Here is an 18,594-nt window from a genome sequence, read left to right as displayed (position 1 = left end):
TTGCAAGGGCCTACATCTTTGCTTCTCTTTCTTTTCCTTTCCTTGTTTCCTTTATCTTCCTTCTTTCTTTTCTTTTCCTTTTTCCTTCTTACTTTTCTCTTTCTTCTTTGTGTAGAAAGTTGAACAAATAAAAAAAAAATCAGCTAATACCATAGTTAGATATTACCAAATAATATCCAGATATTGTTATATATATATATATAAAAATTCTAATCTTTTAGAATTTCCTAGAAAGTTGGACTTTAGTCAATTTGACTTAGTCAAAGTTATTTGATTAGAGTTGACTTGACTTGAGTCAACCATGGTTGACCCAATCAACCTTAGTTGACTGGGTCAATATATATATATATTTGGACATTACATAAAGTTTATTTTATTTCTGTTTATGCCTTTTTTTGTCTTTTTTTATTTATTATGTATCTCATATAAATAGGATTGAAGGAATAAAAAATGACAACTTTCTCTTGATTATTCTTTCTCTTCTTTTTATCTTTCTCTCCAAAATCCCTAGGTTGAATTTGTACATGGTATCAGAGCCGGTTACGATCAAGAGAGATAAAAATTGAAGAGAAACTAATCAAAAGGAGCCCTAGGGCTGTAGCGCCACTTGTCTCTTGGGTTGTTGCCCAGTTCTAGGGTTGTCTATCTTCAAGTTTAAGCCCTCAAGGACTGTGCCCTTTAGATTTCAGCAAGAAAGGGCTATCGTCCTTCTATTCCAGCCAACAGAGGCTGTGGTCCTTCAAGTTCCAGCTAGCAGAGGCTGTTGTCATCCTCAATAAGACCTTTTCCCTTCATCTTTCAGCCCAATATGGCTCATTACACTTAGATCTATTCAGATATACTCTTTTGTGAACTACTTCTACTCTTCTAAATCCCTCGAAGGTCAGATCTAGACTTCTAGGTCCTCGTTGGGTTGATTTGGACCCTTCTTTTGGCTATTACAGCCCATTTCACAGGTGTAATAGCTCACGGTTTGTGAAACATTTTTTTAATATCTGAAATGGAGTAATAGATCTTAGATTTACGTTTTGAATAGTTATTTTGTGTTTTCGAGTGAAATTTCGTGTGATCTGGATATTTTGTGAGTAGTTTATTTCTCGAATTCATGTCAAAAGTTCCTTTCGGACAATCTACTAATAGTGGGTTTGGATCCCCACAAGTCAGAGATGAAAATTCCTATTTCTAGATCATCATAGTCAAACTTGATGGCACACATTACTTGGAATGGACTCAGTTTGCAAAGTTGGCTATTCATGGTAGGAGGAAGACTGACTATCTGAATGGAAAGGAGAAACAACCTGATATTTCAGATCCCAAATATGAACAATAGGATGCTGAAAACTCATTGGTTATGTCTTGGTTATTTCATTCAAGTAGATGATATCTTTTTTTGAAGACAACACAACAAATTTGGGAATCTGTAACTCAGACTTATTCGCAGGCTCAGAACAATGTTAGGATTTATCAGTTAGAGCAGAATATATCTCATCTTAAACATGAGGAGAAGGCATTGTCTGGGTATTTCTCTGAGTTGCGTAGTATGTGGGAAGAACTGGATCATTTTTGCTATTTGATTGGGAGTGTTCGAAAGATTGTGCAAAGTTCAACAAGCATGTTGAGACACGCCGCATATTCTAGTTTCTAGTTGGTTTGAACCTTGTGTTTGAGATGGTTCGGTTTTAGATTCTGGATAGGGACCCTTTTCCTTCTTTGAATACAGTTTACTCATATGTTCAAAGTGAGGAGAGTCGACGATTGGCTATGGGACAGTTGGATAATCTTGTGAGTGACAAATTTGCCATGGTAGCTAATAGACAGGGAGAAGGGCAAGCTCCAAGAGGGAAGAAGTTTTGGTAAATCCATACAGGGACCTAATAGTAGAGAAATACCAAAGTGTGAACATTGTGGACACATTCGAGCAAAGTATTGGGATTTGATAGGTCGTCTTGACTCTTTCCAGCTTAAGGGTCGATCTTCCTCAGCTCATCAAGCCTCAAATTCTGATGCACTAGATGTTTCCCTAAGCTTTGAGATTCCAACTCTAGTGATACAACTAGTTTTCTCTCAGGAGGATATTGTTTGATTGAGGGCTCTATTGGATGTTCCACTGCGACCTCTTCCTTTGCTCACAAAAGTACTCCTGCCACTGCTCATCATGTTTCCTCATCTTAGTCCAATTCGTGGATTCTTGATTCAGGAGCTTCAGATAACATAATAGGTATGTCTTCATTCTTTCAATCCTACAACTCCTATTCAAGCAAGGACAAAGTTTGTTTAGCTGATGGTTCCTTATCATCCATAGCTGATAAAAGAACCATCACTGTTTCTCATAGTTTTCCTTTGTCTAATGTTTTGCGTGTTCCCAATCTCACTACTAATCTTATTTCTATTAGTAACGTTACAAAAAATCTAAATTGTAGTATTATTGTTTTTCCTTTTCATTGTGTCTTTCAAGATTTGGCGACGAAGAGAGTGATTGGCAGTGGTCGTGAAGCAGATGGCTTGTACGTTCTCGACATCCCAGCATCTTAGCAAGCTCCACAGGCTCATGTGTCTCAGATTAATGGTAGTGTGGTCAATAAATCCTGAGTAATACTGTGGCATACTTGGTTGGGTCATATTTCTTTCCAATATTTACAGCATTTGTTCCCTTCTTTATTTTGGTTCTTTAAATTGATCTAATCCCTGGAGCAACTCTTCACAATTTACCACATTATAGGATGAATCCTATTGAATATGCAGAGTTGAGGAAGAAAATCTGTGAACTCTTATGAAAGGGATTTGTGAGAGAAAGTATGAGTCCTTGTGTCGTGCCTGCTCTCCTTACAATAAAAAAAGATGGATATTGGCGTATATGTGTGGATGGTAGAGCAATTTATAAAATCATGATCAAATATCGGCTTCCTATCCAAGATTATATGATATGTTGGATATGATGCTAGGTGGCATAATCTTCTCAAAGATTGATCTTAAAAGTGGATACCACCAGATTTGCATTCGTCATGGGGATGAATGGAAAACTGCTTTAAAATGAAGGATGGTTTTTATGAGTGGTTAGTCATGCCCTTTGTGTTAACCAATGCTCCAAGTACTTTTATGAGGGTAATGACACAAGTGTGGAGGCCTTTCATGGGCAAGTTCTTGGTAGTTTAATTTGACGATATCTTGATTTATCGTAAATCCAAAGAACAACATCTAGACGACTTAAGGCAAGTTTGTGATGTTCTTAGAAAAGAGAAATTATTTGCAAACCGAAGACGTGTTCATTCATGTCCAATCAAGTTATCGTCTTAGGTTTCATAGTTTCTTCTGAGGTGATGTCAATAGATCCTGAAAAGGTTAGTGCCATAGTTAGCTGGCCAGAACCGAATGCACGATGTTTATAGCTTCCATGGTCTAGCTATAGTCTACTGTCGATTTATTTGAGGATTCAGCTTCATCATGGTCCATCACATTGTATAAAAAAAGGGGAGTTTAGATGGACTAATGCTACAGTCAAAACATTTAGGGAGATTAAGTCGACGATGACTGAAGCTCTTGTCACGCGCCTTCCAGATTTTAGCAAAGTTTTCGAGCTTGCATGTGGCTCATTTGGGGTAGGCATTGGTGGAGTATTGAGTCAAGGTCTTCCAATTGCTTAGTTTAGAGAGAGGCAAGAAAAAAAATACTTTGCTTATGAAGAGGAATTTTATGTGGTAGTACATACTTTAGATATTGGCGATATTATCTATTGCCTCAAGAAATTGTGTTATTCTCAGATCATGAAGCCCTTAGGTACCTTAGTTCACAAAAGAAATTAAACCCAAGACATGCGAAGTGGGTTGAATTTCTACTAGAATACATTTTTGTGTTAAAACATAAAACGCAAGCAGAGAATAAGCTAGCAGATGCATTGAGTTGTAGGATTGCATTAGTACACTCTATGAGTGTTGAAGTAACCGGGTTTGAGTGATTAAAAGATGAATATTCCACATGCCCATATTTTTTGGAAATGTACACATTAATTATGAGTAATCTAGTGAGAAATAACAATGGGTTTGTCCTATAGGATGGCTACCTGTTTAAGGGCACTAAGCTTTGCATTCCCCGTACCTCATTGCGAGATTTTCTCGTTTGTGAACTCCACGCTGGTGGAGTGGCTAGAGATTTTGGGTGAGATAAGACTATTGTCCTTGCTGAGGATGGATTTCATTGGCCAAGTCTCAAAAGAGATGTAGCCAAAATTGTTGGGCAATGTCGTACTTATCAACTGGCAAAACAGAGAAAGCAAAATACTGGGTTGTATACCCCTTTGCCAGTACCACACTCCCGGTGGCAAGATATTAGTGTGGATTTCGTGCTTGGGCTTCCCAAGATTATCGGGAAGCACTATTCCATCTTTGTAGTAGTGGACTGTTCTTCTAAAATGGCTCATTTCCTACCTTCTAAGACCTTTGATGCTTCTAATGTTGCCAAAATATTTTTTGAAGAGGTTGTTTGTTTGCATGGATTACCAAAGACGATAGTATCTGATAGGGACATCAGATTCATGAGTTACTTTTGGAAAACGTTGTGTCATATGATGGGTACTAGATTGCAATTTTCTTGAGCATACCACCACAAACACACGGTCAACTGAAGTGGTCAATAAGAGTCTAGGAAATTTATTACGATGTATTGTAGGTGATTATATTAAATCATGGGATTCCATATTGTCCATAGCTGAGTTTGTAGAAACTCATAAATGCCCTCTCACTCCCAAAGAAGCCAAGTCAGATTGCCAAATTTTTTGTTCAAATTGCTGGATGCCTAGTTTGGACATCACTCATCAATCATGCTCTTTACATAGTAGGATCATTTTGCTAATTGGCTTAGGGGGTTGTCAGGAACACTTTGACCTTGTTGTCAATGGAGATCATCTCATTGGTGGGAAGCAAACTTGACATTTTTTTGGTATCCTTCTTGATTGTGGGCTCGCTTTGGTTCCATCAAGCTAACAATGAAATCATTTTTTAGATCATTCAAATTTCTCATAGAACCAAAAGATGTCCTCTGCTTTCCATATCACAAAATCATGCATTTGATGATCTTTTTTGGTTTACCTAGAAAAGAGAAGATGAAACTTAGTTTTAAGAGAAGCATCACCATATTTTGGATCCTTCCAAAACAAGATTATATCTAATCCACCCTCCTTGAATCTAAACCTTTTAGAAACTACTGTGTAAATGTTAGAGATGACTTTCTCTGCACTCATAAGAAGGAACCAGGCTTGAGAAGGCGATGGAGTTCATTGTCTTTTCTCTCTTTTAGTAGGTCTAACTTAGTCATGTTTTATATCTTCGAGAGACAAATTATTGCATATCATCAAGCTCATACCCTTGGCTGGAAGGATGGCCTCCATTTCGTATGTGTGAGTGCGAATATGGGATTCACTATTGGCTCCCTGAGTGATAGTTACATAGGCTCACATTACAATGGGGAACAACTTTTACTAATTTTTTTTTTGGGTGCTTCATCTTGTCTTCTCTCTATTAGGGTCTTGTTCAATGCTTTGACAATGCCATTCCCTTTAGGATATTAAGGAGTTAAGAAGATCTATTGGATATGGGTGATCATAACCAGTGTTCAAAATATCATTTCGTTGTGGCTGAAATGTTTCAGTTTTTTGATGTTCTGAGATGAAACAAGGAGGAAATTGAAATAATGGAAGTTTTCTGAAAGAGAGAGAGAGAGAGAGAGAGAGGAGAGAGAGAGAGAGAGAGAGAGAGAGAGACCTTGGTGGCGGGGTCGCCGAAGTTGCACTGGAAGTTTGAGGTTAGTCTTCTCTACATCTTCGATATATATATATATATATATATATTTTTTTTTGCTGAAAACCCAAAGCTTTTCAACTCAATCCATGCCCTTGACCTTGGTCTTTTATAGAAGACTGGGTCATTGAGATAGGCCCTTATTTTTATTTTAGACACCTGAAAGCAATGGCATGCCCCTTCACCATGGTATTCTGTGAAAAACTTATGTAAATGTTAATTGAATGTTTCAGAAAGTTTTGTGAATGTTTTGTTTTTTGAAAAAAATAGAAACATGTGTATCAAAATGAGATTTTAAACCGATCATAACTCAATAATCGGTTTGTCTTAAAGGGGCTTTTAGTTATTGAAGATTAGGACTCTTGACATGCCAAATAGGCAAATGTGTGCTCTGGATGAACTCTTGCATGCTCTGATTCAACATGGAACAATGGCACTGCCCTTTCCTACAACATAAAATAGTTGCGATCAATGGGGTAAATCTAAAAATATTCTTAAACCGATCATAACTCAATAATCGGTTTGTCTTAAAGGGGCTTTTAGTTATTGAAGATTAGGACTCTTGACATGCCAAATAGGCAAATGTGTGCTCTGGATGAACTCTTGCATGCTCTGATTCAACATGGAACAATGGCACTGCCCTTTCCTACAACATAAAATAGTTGCGATCAATGGGGTAAATCTAAAAATATTCTTGGGCCAAGGCTTTGTGAACTGATAATCATTCCCCAAAATGATCCCCACTTGATCTTGAATGGATTTTGGCCATTATTTGCTATGCTTTGGCTGGAATGAGGCATTTGAGCATATAACCACAATCAATTTGTGATGTAGATTTCCACAAACATTGGTCTTTTTTTGTGTGTGTGTGTGTTGGGGGGGGGGGGGGGTTATGTTGCTGGTTCCTTATTCTCGAGTGAATAAAAATACGCATGCAATCACAATTCATACACAAGCACAAAGGAATCACAATAGGAGAAAATGAGACAATACCATATGGTGTTTGTATATGGGGTTCACCACAACTGCATCCCTAGGATCTAAACATCCAATCCACTATTTCTTGTGAGTATTATATCGCCACTCATTGTACAAACATGCTTTAGGCCTCTTTCATTTTATTTTACATCCATGACTCTCAGACCTTTATTCTTTCCTATATTTCTCTTGTAGATCTCCATAAGAAAGAAAAAAATCATTAACACAAAAACAAAGGTCATTAATCAAACAATTGTATCTGTCCCCTCAAACAAGGAGATTTTGTAAGATTCCTTTCCTCTAGTTCGATAACTCTAATCCAGTCTTACCTTACAAGATCATGGTACGTGGCATTTGGGATAGGTGCATATCCCAACCATGGGATACATGCTAGATTGACCGCAAGATATGCATGGGACCAGTCCTAGAATCCTAAATCGAGATATGCACAATCTATTTGACATAGATAGGCTTGTCGAGACTTATCTCAATGCATATAATCGAGTTAAGAAGCATCGAAGAAAGAAATTAGCAACATTGATCGAGTCAAATCTGTTTGACCGAGTCAATTTGGTTTGACTGAGTCAACTTATTCCAATCTTTGACCGGTTCTCAAGATCTAGTCCAACTTCTCTTAGGACTCCTTTTATTGAGTTTCTATTTTTTAAGTTGCTTAAGTAGTTCTAGTTAGTTTCTATTTCAATTTTAGATAGTTTCTTTTCCTAGTTAGTTTCTATTTTAACTTTAGGAAGTTTCTAATTTGTTTTATGTTTTAATTAGTTTCTTTTCCTAGTTAGTTTTTATTTTAACTTTAGGAAGTTTCTAATTTGTTTTATGTTTCTATTCTTTTCTAAAATTCATTTTTATTGTCCAAATTGAATTCTAATAGGATTAGAAGGTTAGTAATATGTTATAGATAGATTATGAAGTTATTTTTTTAGTAATTTAGAAGGTTTCGAAGTTGTTTTGAAGGAGTTATCTATCTAAGGAGTTCCAATAAACAAATTTTGCAGTTAGTTTTTTTGAAGATTGATTAATAAAAGAAGAGACTTCTCTTCCCTCTCTTTATTTTTTTTAAGCATAAGAGCCCAATATTGATTTTTAATTTTAGTGTTTGCAATTGATTTTCATCAATCTTAAAACTAGATTGAAGTGTCTAGTCTGTTTTGCTCGACATATGGATTCTTCATTACTCCTAGAACTTAAGATTTCACCCTAAAACTATATTTTTAACATAAACTCTAAGTTTGTGTGTTTTACCTTACATCAGTTGGTATCAGAGCCATACTTTTATGTTCTTCATCATGCCGGTGGGTACAAGGAGCCACAATCTTTTGAAGGCAGACACATTAGAACATATTAAACGTGGATAAGTGCACTTAAGGAAATTACTGCTCGGCTTGATAATGTTCATCAATCAATTGATGAAAGATTGGAGGTGGATTTAAAGCAAATTCAAGCTAAGTATGACAAAGAGTTGGCGAAGCATGATAGAGAGATGGATGAACTTCGAAGGAAGAAATAGACTCTTGAAGAGAAATTCAAATGACTACAGAGTGAAATTCAATCTGTGATCAAGGCCGAATTAGAACAACCACTATAGATGGTTCACCAAGTTGAAGATGTTTTACAACTCTCTACATGTCTATATTCTCTTCCTCAATTTGCTGATGAAGGTATCTCTTCCCATCCCCATGTTGCTTCCGCTACCAAAAATCTTCCCCAAACTCTCCATAGTCAAAATCAAAATTCCCTACCACCAATCCTCTCTCCAACAAAATCCATTCTACCACCTTCAAACCAATTTTTCATGGACTTCCCCAACATTATACATCTCTGAAATACCAAAATCATCTTCGAAACCATCATCTATTCCATATGATCCTTCCTATTTATTAAAACCAGCCAACAATTATCCCCCCACTACCCAAATCAACCATGTGGGTAACAATCACCATGAGGAGTTCAATGCTTTTCAAGAGTACGACAATGCAACAAAAAGACAATTTTCAGCGCCACCATAATGACCCTCCTTATCGTGCACATAAACACACATGCTACAATTGAAGTTTTTTAGATTTCTCTCAAGGAAATTCATGCTTGCATTGGGGTAAAGCTTTTGGAGAGTACTCAGAAATACAAATCCGATGTAGATACTTCAAGGCATTTGGTTGACTTTGATGTTGGTGATCTTGTTTGGGCTGTCCTAACTAAAGACAAGATGCCTTTGGGAGGAAATTTTGCTTTCAAGAAGTTTGGGCCTTCGGAAATTTTAAAGAAGATCAATTTTAATGCCTACTAGCTCAAACTACCTGCTACTCTATGCATTTCCGATGTTTTTAACGTTAAGCACCTATCTCGATAATTTGGTAATAATCCTTCCGATGATGCTGCTACGAATTCGAGGGCAAATTCTCTCTAACATGGGGAGGACGATGTAGATATGCTTGCTGACACGTATCTCAATGCCTATGATTGAGTTAAGAAACATCGAAGAAAGAAATCAACAACATTAGCCGAGTCAAATCTGCTGGATCGAGTCAACTTGATCCAATCTTTGACCGGTCCTCAAGAACCAGTTCAATATCTCTTAGGATTCTTTCTTTTATTGAATTTCTAATTTTGAAGTTACTTAAGTAGTCCTAGTTAGTTTCTATTTCAAGTTTAGAAAGTCTCTTTTCTTAGGTAGTTTCTATTTTAACTTTAGGAAGTTTCTAATTTGTTTTATGTTTTCATTCTTTTATAAAATTTATTTTTATTCTTTACGTTATAATTATAAGTCCTTTTAGGTGTCTAAATTGAGTTCTAATAGGATTAGAAGGTTAGTAATATGTGCTAGATAGATTATGAAGTTACTTTTTAGTATTTTAGAAGGTTCTAAGTTGTTAAGAAAGAGTTATCTATATACGGAGCTCCATTAAACAAATTCAGCAGTTAGTTTTTTTGAAGATTGATTAATAAAAGAAAAATAGAAGAGACTTTTCTTCCCTTTCTTGATATATATTTTTTTATATAGCATAAGAGCCTGATTCTAGTTCTTAATTTTAGTGTTTGCGATTGATTTCCATCAATCTCAAACCTAGACTGAAGAAGTCTGTTTTGCTCGACTTAGAGATTCTTCATTACTCCTAGTTCTTGGGATTTCACCCTAGAACCAGATTTTTAACATAAACTCTAGGTTTGTGTGTTCTACCCTACATTACTATTGGTACAACATGTCCAACTCAAATTAATTATGTATATTTTATGCCCCCAACCCTTGTAGGTTGAGCATGGTGCAACCATGGTCTACCTCAAAGAGTACCAAATCTTTTTGTCGAACATGTGCTTCTTGGTCTTACTAAACTCACTTTTAGAACTTCAATCTACATATTCGAACTTTCAAAAACTCATTGGCAACGAGTTATGGACTAGCAATCACCCTGACCTCTTCCTTGGAATGTCATAAGCATAATAACCTTATTATGATGAGAAATTACTAAACATATATCAAAATTTATAATACATTAGATTTTTATTCTAAGTTTTAAATATATTTTGAGAAAAAAAATTAAAAATCTATCAAAATTTATAATACATTAGATTTTTTATTTTAAGTTTCCAATCTATTTTTGCGAAAAAAAAAACACATTATTGGATATATCTATGAATGGTTACATGTCTCCATGTAATTAGGTGTGCTATGATGCTAAAAATAGTCTAAACAACAATATTTCTTTTTGAGTGAAATAACAACATATTGAAGAAAAGTTAACTACCATAAAATCAAGACATTATTAGCAAAGCCTACATTAATCTACATTCATAAATTGCCAAAACATATATTATGTATCAATCGCACATAAAAAACATTCATGAACCAAATCACAAAATACTAGTAGGCCACAAAAATCAACCATTGGCCCACAACATCGAATTGTCTGTGAGGTATATGATTACTCCATGCATTCATCTTCCTTGTCTATGAGCCTAGTGATTTGAAATAGTTCTTCACTAGCCATAGAAAGTTTTCTAAATCCTTGCTATCCCAGGTACTGCCATATGGCTTGGTTTTTAGGTCTATTTCCTGAACAACATCCCTACTTGCCATTGATCAGTTGGCCAAAGCCCTTTCCAAGACTGCCATCTTGGTCTTGACCTTAGTGATCAGAGCGTGAAGCAGGTGCGGGGGCAGAAATGCGAGAGTGTCTAATCCAAAAATGTCTTCAAGTGGAGAGTGTCTCCAAAGCGGGCTCAACACTATAAAATCCCTTAACCTAGTTTTTATGGCTTGTTGAGATCATCAGTAATATCAATAATCAAGTCAACTTGACATCTAGTCCATCCATTCTATATCGTTCATTGATGATAAATTAGTAAAAGATATAATTTTATTGAACATGTCAAAAGGCAAAATAAAAATAAAATGATTAGGGAGTTGCCTATGGAAAAGTCACTAGGGGACTGATTTGCTATGTTCATTACATAAAAGTTTTGCTATCCCTCACGGCATAGTTCATTAGATTATTGAATCCACTAATATTGTTATATTCATATCATTGTTAGACTAATAAACTAAAACAAAATTATTTGACTAGTGCATATATACTTTAGATGATAACATCAAATGTTTCATATTACTAACTACAACAATGTAAAATTTCCAAAGAAGTTTTATATAGACAGATGACGTTGTAATCCACTTATAAGGTTTGAGGGCCTCAAAAGTATTCTAGAAATGATTGAAGGGTTTTAGATTAGCTACATTCATCTACATTCTCTAGAACACTCCTGAAATATCTACAGTCCTTAAATTCAGATCTCTCCTAAGGAAGTATCTTGAAACTAACAAGACTATTTATGTACAACATGGAACACAACTAGAACCTTCTAGATTTTTTCAGAATAATCGACACTTTTCAAGTGTTCTCGGGTCATTGCTAGAAGCAGGGGCGGGGCTAGTAAGGAGACATTGGGAGCAACTGCCCCCACTAAACTTTTTTGGGCATTTTAGATACCCTTGAATTTATGCTTAAATTCGAGATACCCTTGTATTTATGCTTAAATTTGAGATAACCCTGCATTTTAAACTACTGATATGCCCTGTTTGACCCTGTTGCCCCCACTCCCTCATCTCCCTCCAATTTTTGGTCCCTCCCCCTCCAATTAACTATAAGTTTGCCCCCACTAAAAGAAAATCCTGGCTCCGCCCCTGGCTAGAAGTCTATAATTTTTCCATGACATGTTGAAATAGGGACATATTTGGTTGTATGGAAAGCCTGTGACATCAGTCTCCTGCTCATTATTTTCTTTCTATACACACTCTATAAATAAAGCCCAAAAATTGGTATGGGAAAAAGCCCCCTTACGTTGTTTCAATGGTGCATGGTATGCTCTCCAACAACTCTGGAAAGTCCCAAACTTTAACCTTGAAATTAAGGATTGGAATCAACACTCAGCACATGAGTAGAGCATGGATACTTGTTCATTTTCAATGGACACCACATTTGGTGGGAGAACAAAAATTGGGCCGTCTTCAATTCCTCGGGATCTCCCCAACAATTATTCTCGAGGAAAACACATAAGCACATGGTCATAGTGCAAAGAATCTCAATAGAAGAAGAGATAATAACACGTGGGATTGTTGACGGGCTCTGACCCAATCTTGCAACTGCATTCCTAGGCCAGAGAGCTTATTGATATTCCTTGGACCATTACATCATTCTTTGTACAAAACTGGCCCTAAGCCTCTTTTCTCTTATTCGACATCTATTGGCCCCTAGACCTTTCTTTCCCTTATTCCTCTATGATAAAAGCTCTCCTTAAATAGAAAAACTTCTTATACTTAAAAGAAATGAATTACTCCCATTTATCAAGAAATTGTAATCGTCCCCTCTCAAGGAGATATGATTAAATTCCTTTCTCTTACTCTTGTTCAAATCTTGCCTTATTAATCATGCCGTGTAGTATATTGGATAGAAAGTACATATTCCAACCCTGGTGAATACGTGCTAGATTGACCCTCACAATTCACATTGGATCACATTGGTGCCATGTGGTGGCCTAGAATAATACATATTTTATGTTCACACACTTGGTTATTTTTTGAAGACATCCTTGCCTACGTTCGGTTTCCGGGCTGGACTCTATTTTCGATGTATACTTTTCTTTTCCTTTTCTGTCTTTTCTTTCTTTGCAAGCTGCTATTTAACTATACAAACCCATCACAAGACCGATAACTTTAAGATTGGCAATCATTTTGGTTGCTTTGGTTACTCTAGAAAGCAAGAGGAAGATGGAAATGACGTGGGTGTAGTAACTAAAGAATAGAGTTAAAGGGTGAAATAGGGTTCATGTTGCCGAGCCCAATAATTTGGATAAGGTATAGACAACAATGATAATGATTACTTTAATTTGGATCATTTGCAGTTATTTCCCTACACCTTGGATTTTTTATTTTATTTTAATGTGACCAAGTAATATTTGCTTTTGATAATTGTATTGATTGGATCTTCATTTGCACAAGTTTTATATTTTGACAATTTGGCAGCTGATTTGATGCATTTCTCATAGGTTGATGATGTTCTTGAGACAAAATTGGAGAGGCAGTTCCGACTTGTTATGGATAAGGGGGCTTTAGATGCCATTGGATTGCATCCTGATGGTACTATAAAAAGGTACATCAAATTGAAGCATGTATGATTCTTAACAATTGCAATTTCAAACTAATCAAGGATACTGTATGCTATTATCATTTGGTCTCTTGACTCATTTTCAGGATCATGTATTGGGATTCTGTCTCGAGGTTGGTTGCTCCCGGTGGACTATTGGTTAGCATCTTTTTACGTTGATATAAGTGGAACAACATTTATCATCATCTCTACCTATCAGTTCTTTCCTTATGTTCTGTTTGTTTTTTTGTTTTTGGCAGATTGTGACATCTTGTAACAGTACAAAAGATGAATTGGTGCAAGAGGTGGACAATTTCAACCAAAGAAGGCTTAGTGCCTCCCGGGAATCCGAGACTTTCAAGGGCCAGGAACCATTTCGATACCTCAGTCATGTTCGGTCGTATCCCACATTTATGTTCGGAGGATCAGAAGGATCACGTGTAGCCACCGTAGCATTTCTTCGTGCCTGAAAACCATGTGGATTTCTTTTTTGAAAGACCAAGAGGTTGGTACTTTTAACAAAATGCTGGTTGTGGGTTTGGAACAAATGTTTGGTGTTAGGAATGGCAATTGTCTGTTATTGTGGTTGATGGGTGATCCAAAATGTCTTGGTCTCTTTCAGTGTTAATGGTCCAATGAGAGTGAAATCTTCTTTTGTTTGTCGTCTTTGTTTACACTTATTTTAAAAATGCTTATCTTTTTTTGCGGGTGATGAGTTTTCGATGCCTGCTGATGTGGTTACAGTGCACCTCAGTTATTGAATCAGGTGATAGGGTCATCACAGGGCTGTCAATTCTATATGGATCGGATTGGATCTGGAATTGATCTGATAACATATCGGATCAGGTTACAAAAGACAAGTTAAAAGTCTTGAGGTTTTGCCGTGGGGATTTCACAGTTTTTGCGACTTTGAAACAGATAAGTTTCAATTGGGCTAAACCTGGTTTGACGTACAAATTCTAAAACTTAATATGTTTCAGGAAGGAATAATATAATTTTCTATAAATTTTTTATCAGTTTGGATACTTATTGGATCAGGACACAGTCAACCAGATCCGATCCAATAAGATGTCAGATTGAAACCTTATGTCATTGATCCGGACCTGAAGTTATCAGACAAGAACAGATCAAAATTTTGAGTCTGATCCGATCCATTGACAGCCAGCCCTAGGTCATGATGCTTCTTTAGAGAGGAGGGCCGTGAGTGAGTGGGCAGTACGTACAACATGTTGGGCCCAAATGCTTGCACTACCTACCATTATTAGCCCCCATGTTATTCAAAGATGCGAGAGATCATAGATTACAGGGGCATGCTTTTACGTTCCAGTTCTCATGAACATTGTAGGGCATTAGTCAGGCCACCAATGGGTACCCGATTAGATGGTTTTAAAATCTCTTGCACCCCTAATAATATCATTAAAAGAGACAAGCATCCAATCCAAAAGCCTTGTCGTCTCGTCTCATGTTCTTGTATTCTTCCTTGTCAACAATGTTATTTGAGAATTATCAAGTTCCTCGTATAATCAATTCCGATGTGTTTTGGATGTACTACATAATAGATAATAAAGTGCCTCAGAAAAAAAAAAAAAAAACTATCTAACTATGTTTAAGGTTATTTGGCTAGTAAAGAATTGGAGAAACCTCTTACTAATCATAAATTGTGCCCACATAGACAGACACCATACCTATCTATAGGACAATAAATGAGTTTCTCACCATTTCTCATATTTGGATTGGTAAGTGGGGAGAGAAGAGAAAAGAATTGGAGAGACGAGGATAGAAATCCTTTTAAAATATTTTACAATGCCAACTCTGCCCCTAAATCTCTTTTAGGGTATGTTTGATTGCACATGGAAGATAGGGTGGAAAATCAATTTTCATAGAAAATGACATTTTCAAGTGTTTGATTGCACATGGAAATAGAAATTCATTTTCCACCTCAACAAAAAAGTCCACTAAAATATGGATTTCACTTTCCCACTCATATGGGTGGGAAAGTGAAATCCACCCATATTTTCCATCCGCAATTCTTCCCCACTCATATTTTCTTCTTTCCTATCACTACTATCATTACACTAACATCGTCGTCATCGTCATCATCATCGCCATCTTCGTCTCTATCATCACTATCTCTGGCCACTTTCTCTCTCTTCTTCTCCTTTTTTTCCATTCCTCATGATATGTTTCCTCTTGGAAACTCTTCTTGATGATCTCTTTTAGGAATCTTTTAATTCAAAGGAAATACAAGTTGTCTAGAAATAAGAGATGATGTTGATCGGATTAGAACCTTAAGGAAGCCATGTCCTTAAAACCCCAACCTTGAGACGCCACAAAGGATGATCACTCATTTGATAAGTCAAAGATTCATGCACTTCCTTAAGAACTCAAGCAAGAATTCATACAAAAACTCATACAAGAACTCATAAAGAACACATGAAGACTTAAGAAACTTCTTGAATAAACTTCAAAGAATTGCTCATAAAAATGTAAATTGTAAATTATGTCTCAATTACAAGATGAGGTGCCCTTTTATAGACAAATTAGATCAAGATTAATTCTAATTAGTCCTTGGAAAAATAAAGAAAGTCTAATTAGTCCTTAGGAATTCAAAACTAAGGACAATTAGAACATAAAAATTTCCAATTAACCCTTGCATTTAAATTGATCTTCCAAATTGATCTCTTGCATAAAAAGATAGTTGACCATCCTTGATGAAACTTTGATATCTCCGAAGTTAGCCGTAGAATCTTCTAGAATGGCCTCTTTGTATTTTACTTCCACAATCAAGCTTTGCAATGCCTCTTCCATCCTCTTTGTCCTTGCCCTAGTCATCGGACCGCCAATTCCTTGCAATGGTTCTTGAGAAGACTTGGAAACATTAGCTTGAGTTATTGGGTCAACAACTCGATCTCCATTACCTCACCTCCTTTACCACCGCCACCACCACCACCACGTTTTCCTCCCATCTTCCTCATCATCTTCTTCCTCACTTACCTCCGTCGCCGCCACCATCACCATCACGTTCTCTCTTCTTCTTCCTCACTTACCTCCACCGCCACCACCACCGTCTCCGTCGTTGTCGCAGCCGCCACATCCTCCCCCCTCCCTCTTCCTCCTCATCTTCTCTACTTTTTTCTCATATTTTTTCCATGATTTTATCAAAGTAAAATCAAAATTTGATTTTCCAACCTTACCTATTTTCCACCACTATTTTTCCATGGATTTCAAATTCCATGGAAAGTCACTTTCCATGCAATCAAACATACCCTTAAGATATTTTTAAAATTTCAAAATTGTCCCAAGTTCTCTCCTGTCAATCCAAACATGATGCAGAAATTGAGTTTCTCTTCTCTTAGGCTATGTTTGGATGGAGAGAAGTAGTGAGAAGAGAAACTCATTATTTTTATGACACAATCAAAATAGTAGAATTTTTTTGAGTCACTACTAGTCCATCCTTTTGCATTAACAATATGTAACTAAACCAATTTCCCAATGACGCTATGCCTTTTCAAGGTAACTCGCTTAAGTTTCACAGTAGCTTAAATATTTGGTAGATTTACCAAAACATGCACCAAATTTCGTATATTTACCAAAACGGTAAATTGTAGCAAATCATTTTGAAAACGATAATTTACCGTTTTTAGAATTAATATTTTTACCAAATCAGTAAAAATAGTAAAATAGTTTTTTTTTTTTTTACTTTTCGAAAATACCCTTTTTTAATTTTGACTGAAATTACGATTCAGCCCTCCTCTCCTATTTCATAATTCTATTTCTGATTTCATTTTCAATCGAATAAGTTCTGCAAAGGTCAAAGGAGTCGATTGAGGTATGCAACCTCCCCTCATCTCTCTCTCCGTCATGGAGATCGTGAAGATCTTGCAAGTGTCCCTCTCACTTTCTTTCTCTGTCTGTTTCCGTTGTGGAAATTGTAAGAAACTTGCAAGTTTCTCTATCTTTGTCTCTCTTTGTTGTGGAGATGATGAGAAGAGTTTTGATGCAAGTTTGTCTCTATCTCTCTCCGTTGTGGAGATCGTGATAAATTTGAATCGAAATCGTTTGTGTATGTATTTTGGGGTATTCGAATCTTAAATTGTAAATTCGATTAGTTACAATTAAGATTTTGATTTTTGGAACTGTTAGGAATATTATAGGGGGAGTGTATAACCTGTCGTTGTTTCCACACCTTAAACCCTAGGGGTCCTCTTGATAGAAACTCAGAAACCTGCAACTTAGAAGAAGTTTCTGTTATCTATTATTCTTCTTATTCACGTCTCACATCTTATCTATTTATAGAGAAAATAAGAAGTCAACCTTATTAGGACTCTCACTCCAAAAAGGAGTCCTAATACATGAATAATAAGAGTTGGGTTCATATGGACGCCCAAAAACAACTAACATCTCCCACTTGTCCATGGTAAGGCTTAACAATCATCTCCTCATCTCATGTTATGCATGTATTTTCTTCTTACAAGGGAATAAGGTGTACAACCAACGGGAGTTTGACTTCCGGAAAGAGCATTATGCCAAGTTTCTATCTAATTGACAAAACACATCTCATCTCCTATAACTCACATATGCTCCAGACTTATTTGACTATATCGGATTGAGCATTTTCTAAACTCTCATGAGCCTAAACTCAGAATAATGATCAACCCTGTACATAATGCATGAGCTTTCTTTTAAAAAACAAAATAATTTGTGAAATTATATATTTTGTTGAATATATAATAGTATATTTTAAAAAATTTGAAAGTAAAAATATCAGTGTTGACACAAGCTCCAGTCATTATGTACAATCTATCATTAGAATGTGATGCCAAATAATCTTCTTCAAACCTTCATGTTGCTTAGTTTTGGTTAAGTTACTTTCTCAATCATGTTCCATTTGACCTTATCAATCCTAGTCATAGGTAAAACATGCTAGAGTCAGTAAACATTAACCTTTACTTTACATCATAGTCATAAGTCACTAAGGGCACAATAATTACTTAATTATTTAAAATACTCACACAGTAAGGAAACAGATAATCATTTACTTACTCGTATAGGTAATAATAAATGTCAAAAATAAATAACGCATGTAGTATGACTTACATGCTATGGTGGAGCTCCTCAAGAGTTCGTCAACCTCAACACCATACAGATCCAAGTCTTGTCGCACTATGAGCGCCTAA

At 36.1% G+C, this 18,594-nt stretch overlaps 1 protein-coding gene across 2 annotated transcripts in view; it reads left to right on the top strand.

The window, feature by feature from the left end:
- AR401 (S-adenosyl-L-methionine-dependent methyltransferases superfamily protein) overlaps nucleotides 1–14,129 on the top strand; it is a 34,546-nt gene extending 20,417 nt beyond the window's left edge. The window contains exons 5-7 of one of the 2 annotated variants that reach the window (XM_086453168.1): nucleotides 13,320–13,423; nucleotides 13,525–13,576; nucleotides 13,678–14,129. In XM_086453168.1, the coding sequence (XP_086309294.1) occupies nucleotides 13,320–13,423; nucleotides 13,525–13,576; nucleotides 13,678–13,887 (366 nt within the window). In that variant the 3' untranslated portion in view covers nucleotides 13,888–14,129. Of the gene's footprint in view, nucleotides 1–13,319; nucleotides 13,443–13,524; nucleotides 13,577–13,677 lie in introns of both variants that reach the window. The other variant, XM_086453169.1, reaches the window with a different exon arrangement.
- The last annotated feature ends 4,465 nt before the right edge of the window (nucleotides 14,130–18,594 follow it).

Source organism: Akebia trifoliata, chromosome 9, assembly GCF_017979445.1.
Source record: "Akebia trifoliata isolate Shusen 1 chromosome 9, ASM1797944v1, whole genome shotgun sequence".
In the NCBI taxonomy this organism is placed as follows: Eukaryota; Viridiplantae; Streptophyta; class Magnoliopsida; order Ranunculales; family Lardizabalaceae; genus Akebia; species Akebia trifoliata.
This window is presented reverse-complemented; position numbering and strand designations above follow the sequence as displayed.